The sequence below is a fragment of the Lithobates pipiens genome, unplaced genomic scaffold, assembly GCF_037356315.1.
Source record: "Lithobates pipiens isolate NorthernLeopardFrog02 unplaced genomic scaffold, aLitPip1_a1.2 Scaffold_30, whole genome shotgun sequence".
Taxonomy (NCBI): Eukaryota; Metazoa; Chordata; class Amphibia; order Anura; family Ranidae; genus Lithobates; species Lithobates pipiens.
In genome coordinates this window covers 8,783,166-8,790,029 of record NW_027507791.1, presented here as the reverse complement: position 1 = coordinate 8,790,029, position 6,864 = coordinate 8,783,166, and the positions used below count along the sequence as shown (strand labels likewise).

At 46.6% G+C, this 6,864-nt stretch overlaps 1 protein-coding gene across 1 annotated transcript in view; it reads right to left on the bottom strand.

Annotated features, from left to right (window-relative positions):
* Positions 1 to 1,362: 1,362 nt before the first annotated feature.
* POMT2 (protein O-mannosyltransferase 2) overlaps positions 1,363 to 6,864 on the bottom strand; it is a gene marked incomplete in the record, with an annotated part of 30,962 nt that continues 25,460 nt past the window's right edge. Inside the window, 4 exon segments of the mRNA XM_077463608.1 lie at positions 1,363 to 2,832; positions 4,384 to 4,495; positions 6,022 to 6,162; positions 6,838 to 6,864. Coding sequence (XP_077319734.1) covers positions 2,727 to 2,832; positions 4,384 to 4,495; positions 6,022 to 6,162; positions 6,838 to 6,864 — 386 coding nt within the window.

Genomic DNA, 6,864 nt, shown 5'->3' with positions numbered 1-6,864 from the left:
GAACGCTAATCAGGAGTCGACCGGCAGACCTAGTTCAGGCACGCCCCTTTGGACCAACTTCAGTACACACGGGTCAAATATCAGCCGGTTTCTATTGAACAGGCGGATGCTGCCCAACATTTGGCCCGTGTGTACTAGGCTTAAGGAAGATTTATCTTCTTTAGTCTCAGAGATCTACTGAATAAGTCAAAGAGTGAACCCATCCTTACTGCAAGGCAGGGTTTTCCATTTCTATGGTCACAGAGTACAGAGTCGGGTGGTGGGGTATGAGTGGAAGGGGAGAGGGGGATAAGTCTATAGAGAAGGGGGGGGGGGGTCAGTGTTTGCCATTATCCCCATACGTATGCAAACGGTAGTACAGGCAGCACCGGAGAGTACCGATGGTGCATGTCAATGGGCTAACTGCACTGTAGCTCCCAGACATGACTACATGCAGATTTTACTCTACATGTCTGTACGCTCTACTAATGTAAGGCCAGGGCTCAAGTTCTGCGGGAACGCATGGGAACGGAGTTCCTGTACTTTTTCCACAACAGGAACTCAGTTCCCGTTAGCAGCCGCGTCCTGCAAGACTTTGAAGTATGTGAGCTGTGTGGCAGGTACTACACCAGCACCCGTCGACACAGCTCGCAATAGTAAGTGCCGCACACCAGGGGTGGACTGACCATTCAGGCATTACCAGTAGGGGGCCTCATGACAGCTTCCTCTTCGATCTACCTGTCAATCACAGCTAGCTGACGGGTAGATCAGGTCCCTGCTGCTAAGAGATTGTATTTAGTCAGACCTCTCGTGATGTGCTCCTGCCCACCGCCCCCTCCTGATTTTCTGTCTCCTCACCCCCCCCCCCCCCCCAGTCTCCTGCCTACTTGTTCTGTGTGTCCCGCTGAATCCCCCCTCCCCCATCTTCAAACGCCATATGATGAGAGAACCCAGAGGAGGAGCACAGCTATTCTGCTCACAGGACATGCAGGGAGAGAGGTGAGCTGAGGGAGGAACATCAGTTTGGGGTGGTAAGCTGAGCACAATACCTGGCAAAGTTTAATACCAGGAGGGAAGTTTATGTGGAAATATGTGAAGGGTTGGAATAGCAGCGAGTGTGTGTTGGAGCCCTGCAGAGTTTGCAGCCCCCCAAGCTAGCATACATCTCCTAAGCAGGAACACATCACTATCTCCCCAAGCATTCTGTCCAGATAATGTGCAGTTCATTAATGACCTTTCCGTTTACCCTGTGTTATCCAAACTCTGTTCAATGAAAAGTGTAAACTCACCACATAAACACTCTATATACAAAATAACATTCCCCAATAAAGATCAGAACATGATGTTCACATTTGCATGGAAGCACAATTGAATGAATGCTGATTGTTCAGAGAATTACCGTATTTATTTTTTTATTGAGGATTGTTTTTTTTTTTTTTATTTGTTTTATGTACTAACAGTTAAGCTTCATACACACACAATACGAAAATTGGATGAAAAATAACACTTTGTAAGTGTTCGTGCATATGAGCATATCATTTTTTTTTTTTTGGTGGGGGAGTGGATCTTGGGTGGGAGTTCCCACACTTTTTTCCCCAGGACTTGACCCCTGTGTGAGGTCTTGTGCCAAAGCCAGTATTGTTAGGAGAGGGCTGTTTTTGATGCAAGACATGGGGGTAGACATGAGATTTGTGGGGCTTGGTGTCTCCCATCGGTGTAGTGGTGGTGGTAGGGGGGAAGGGGGCAGGGTTTAGTGTTCTCTATACATTAGTGTTTTGTATTGCTGTGTATGGAGGCCATTGTCTACTATTAGTGTTGGAAGGGGGATATTTTGTGATGTGAGACAGGAAGGAAAGGGGAAGGGTTAGAGTTCTTTATCAGTGTAGATGGTGGTGGTGGTGGTGGGGGGGGGCGTGTATTGTTCTTGATCAGCATGTGTGAGAGAGGGGAGATTAGGGTTCTTTAACAGTGGGGGAGAGGTTAGTGTTTTGTATAAGTTTGGGGGGTGATTAGTGTTCTCCATAAGTGCGATGGGGATCTGGGTAATTGAAGGGGGGAGGGGAAATCAGTGCATACACACTGACAGACCAACATACATGCGGGCAGAACGTCGGCCGATCTTTTTTGTACTGCCAGATATCTCCTGACATTCTGCCTGTGTTTACGGGGCTTTAGCCTTTAAACTACGTTAGGATAATGCAGATATAACGATAAAATCTGTCCGCACAGCACCGAAGCCAGGAGTAACCCTATTCTAAGTCTTTCCTGGCACACCTCTGCATCCCTTGGACAGCATGAGTGGGAAAGGTTAGAGGGCAATGACCGCCCACCTACACTGATAGAGGACGCTGAACCCCCCCCCCCCCCCCAAAATCGAGAAAAATTCTTCTGCACTTGCTTCCCTCTCCAAGTCATACAGAAAATAAGATGAAAGGGAAACAAGTAACCGGCAGTGGTGTGAGTTTGTGATGGGGCAGTTAAATGTAATGGCGTCTTACCCCAGATCTGGAGGACAGACGCCTCCTGCTGGCAGTGAACAAGTTTGAGTTTAGCAGCAATATAGTTTGTATCCATATAGCGTCCATACAGCATTCTGTGCGTTCAACTGTTTCCAGAAAATGGCTGGTCGCACATTACAGTCTAAAAAGGCTGCACAACATCTACATCCAGGCGCAGCATCTCCACCGCTAGGACTGAACCAGAGACCCCCCCCAAAGCACAGAGGTCTGCAAGAAGCACCGTGGGACCTAGAACTCCCATGAGTCCATCCATCGCAGCCCTGACATGGGACTGTCCTGCTCGTCTGCCAGGGGGCCCTCCATTCCATACGACAGGGGCTGAAAGAGGTAGAAGCTGGAAGAGAAGGAAGGACTGGCATTAGGGGAAGAATCCCACACAGATTTAGGAGGGAGGAAATCATATTCTGGGTCCCGGAAAATTTTTGGTTGTATTCGCTTGACTACGTTATCCACTTCAGCTCTGGAAGATTTTACCCCCTTAATGGCCAGGCCTTATTTTGCCATTGAGAATGGCGCTACTTTAACTGGTAATTGCGCGGTCATACAACCCTGTAAAACAAATAAAATTTGTGTCCTTGTTTTCCCACAACTACAGCTTTCTTTCAGTGGTATTTGATCACCACTATTTTTTTTATTTTTTATTTTTTATTAACATCTAATACTGAAAATTTTTTTTTATTTTTTTAATAAATTTTTTTTCATTAATTTTGGCAAAGAAAAAAAAATCCCAATAAGTGTACATTAAAACCTTGGATTGCGAGCATAATTTGGTCCAGAAACATGCTTGAAATCCAAAGGACTTGTATATCAAAGCGATTTTCCCCATAAGAAATAATAGAAACTCAATAGGTCCTTCAGTTTATAGTCCATATAAAAAGAATAGGAATGTGATGGGTTGTGTAACCATAAAATGTTCATCCACAAATGGCTGCCTCCACAAGGGGATTAATAGCAGGAACTACAAAGTATAAAAAAGAGAAAAGAGGTGCCTCCAAGTGTAGCAATATGTTGCTAAATGTTGTAGCTTCATTAAATGTAACCATATTGCTACACTTAGCGGCGCCTCTCTTCTCTTTTATTACTCAGTTGTGACATGACGCTACTCGTATATTAAGACATCGCTTGTATATCAAGCCAAAATTTATTTAAAAAATTTGCTTGTCTTGCAAAATGCTCTCAAACCAAAGTTTTACTGTATATTGATTGGCTTGTATAAATATTATGGCATCTACAAACAATGGTATATACTGTATACGGGAATTCATTTTTTATTTTTTAATACTAGTAATGGAGGCGATCAGTAACTTTTAGCAGGACTGCGATATTGCGGTGAGCAATCTGACACTAACTGACTGACAGCACCAGCGACACTAATAAAGTGATCAGTGCTAATATAAGGCACTGATACTATACTAATGATACTGGCTGGGATGGGGTTAACATCTAGGGTGATCAAGGGGTTAAATGTGTGCGCTGTGTACTGTTTTTACTAAGCAATGTGCCGGTTTTTACTCCCTGCAAAGGAGTTGCAGGGAGAAAAAAAAAAAATGGAACATTGCTGCTCTCAGAAGAAAGCCGATCTTTGTTTACAAACACAGGGTTCTTTTTGGCAATTACCAGAGCTGATAGCAGCGAATCACAGCACAGCCAGGGCAGCGGGCACCAGTGTGCCCTCTACCCCAGTGCGGATCACATACTAAGTATGCGATGCAGCACAGAGCGGCCACCCTGCCACAGTATATGTATTGTGGCTGGTCCACAAGTGGTTAAAAAAAAAAAAAACACACACACTGATCTGTCATCGATGTAAATCATAACCAGAGACTCCCTGATCTTAACAGGAATTGACCACCCCCCCCCCCCCCCCCCCCCATGGAGGACTCACCTGTATATGAGGATGAGGATCAGCAGAGTCATCCCTGTTGTATATACAGAGTGGGGCTGAGATGGACACCAGAGATGAGCGGAGAGCTTCAACAGGACAGAGAGCGTCAGTGCTGGAAGAGACAAGATCAGCTCAGACCAAATATTTCATATCAGTGTCCATACCATCACACCATACCAGTATCCATCCATACCATCACACCATACCAGTGTGTCCATCCATACCATCACACCGTACCAGTGTGTCCATCCATACCATCAGACCATACCAGTGTGTCCATCCATACCATCAGACCATACCAGTGTGTCCATCCATACCATCACACCATACCAGTGTGTCCATCCATACCATCACACCATACCAGTGTGTCCATCCATACCATCACACCGTACCAGTGTGTCCATCCGTACCATCACACCGTACCAGTGTGTCCATCCGTACCATCACACCGTACCAGTGTGTCCATCCGTACCATCACACCATATCAGTGTCCATACCATCACACCGTACCAGTGTGTCCATCCATACCATCACACCGTGCCAGTGTCCATCCATACCATCATACCATGCCAGTGTCCAACCATACCATCACACTGCATCAGTGTCCATACCATCACACCCTATATTAGTATTCGTACTATTTCATCCATTTTAGCGCCAGTACCATTGCAGCCAAATCAGTATTTGTACCATCACAGCCATATCAGTATCCGCACAGTTACAACCACTAACTCAGCACCAGTCAGTGCCTCCTCTGGCCTATTCCATCATTCTTTCATATCACCCACTCTCAGTCCCCAGGATCCAGTATTTGCCATCCCTGCTGTCTATTTCACACACTCATTAAAATTAAGTTCCACCCCCGAGCAAGAAATTAATAGTCAGCAGCTACACATACTATAGCTGCTGACTTTTAATTATTAGGACACTTACCTGTCCCGGGATCCAGCTGTATCGACTCTCGGGTGCTACCGCCGCCATTTGTACTGAGGGAAACCGGCAATGAAGCCCTTCAGCTTCACAGCCAGCTCCCTACTGCTCATGCGCAAAGCGCGCTGTGCTTTCTGAGTCAACTGGCGGTGGAGGAAAGAGTAGGGGGGCCAAACTTCCAAGTGATCTTGCCACCGCGAGATGTCTCGGAAGTGGGGACAGGTACCTTTCAAAACATGTACCCGCTCCCCCCTTCCCTTCAAAAAGGTGCCAAAATGTGGCACTAGAGGGGAGGAGGCAGCTGATAAGCGGAGCTTCCACTTTTGTTGTAATATCCTTCACAGCTGTCCCCTATCTTCTCATTAGTACCCTGCAAACCCCACCCTTACCAAGGCCTGCTTGACATCACTATCTTCTAAAGCCCTCCACAGGCCCCCTCCCCTTGGTGGAAAGGGGGTAGATCATCCTCAGGTCATTTCTAAAGAAGAGTATTGCTTTTTTGAGGATTTTTATGGGAAATCAGGTACAGCACTGCCTTCAGATCCCAGATTTTGAGAAAAATTCCACAAAAATTATCTTTATGGATTTAACTTATTTTTTTGTTGCTGATTTTCATCATGGAAATTTCACACACAACTTTATGTCATGTTCATGGAAGGGGGAGGAGGCATCATTTCATACCCGTCGTGCCAGTCTGCAGATACCCACCAGTCAACATGCAGGAGAAGAGCAGGGCTGGGAAGTAGTGGTGGTAGTACAGCACTCGACCCATGAAGTAAAAGGGACAATAATGCAGCAGCCACCCCAGCAGCAGCGGCCCTCCACTCTCCAGGAGCAGGGTGTAACTCTCTGTAAAACAAAGATGTCATTGTTAGCTGGGGCCACACAGCCAGGAGAATCATAAAAGCAACCACACAGGGCCACACAGCCAGGAGAAATACTGGAGCAGCTGCACAGAGGCCACACAGCCAGTAGAATCACAGAACCAGCCACACAGCCATGGAAATCACAGAACCAGACATACATGGGTCACATAACCAGAGGAATCACAAAACAGCACACAGGGGCCACACATCCAAGGGAATCACAGGTCCAGCCACACGGGATCGCACAGCAAGGGAAATAACAGAACCAGACATACATGGTTCACACAACCAGAGGAATCACAAAAACTCCACACAGCCAGGGAAATCACAGAACTAGCCACACAGCGCCATACAACCAGAGGAATCACAGAACCAGCCACACAGGGGTCACATAGCCAAGGAAATCACAGAACCAGCAACACAGAGGTCACACAGCCAGGGAATCGCAGAACCAGCCACACAACCAGAGGAATTACAGAACTAGCCACTCCGGGGTCACACAGCCAGAAGAATCACAGAACCAGTAACATGAGAGCCTCACAGCCAGGACACTCATGGAACCAGCCGCACCGAGGCTACACAGTCAGGAGGTTTACAGAACCAGCCATAAAGGAGCAACCCAGCTAAGGAAATCACAGAACCAGCCACACAGATTTACCTTTCACTGGGTCAGACAGGCATAGGC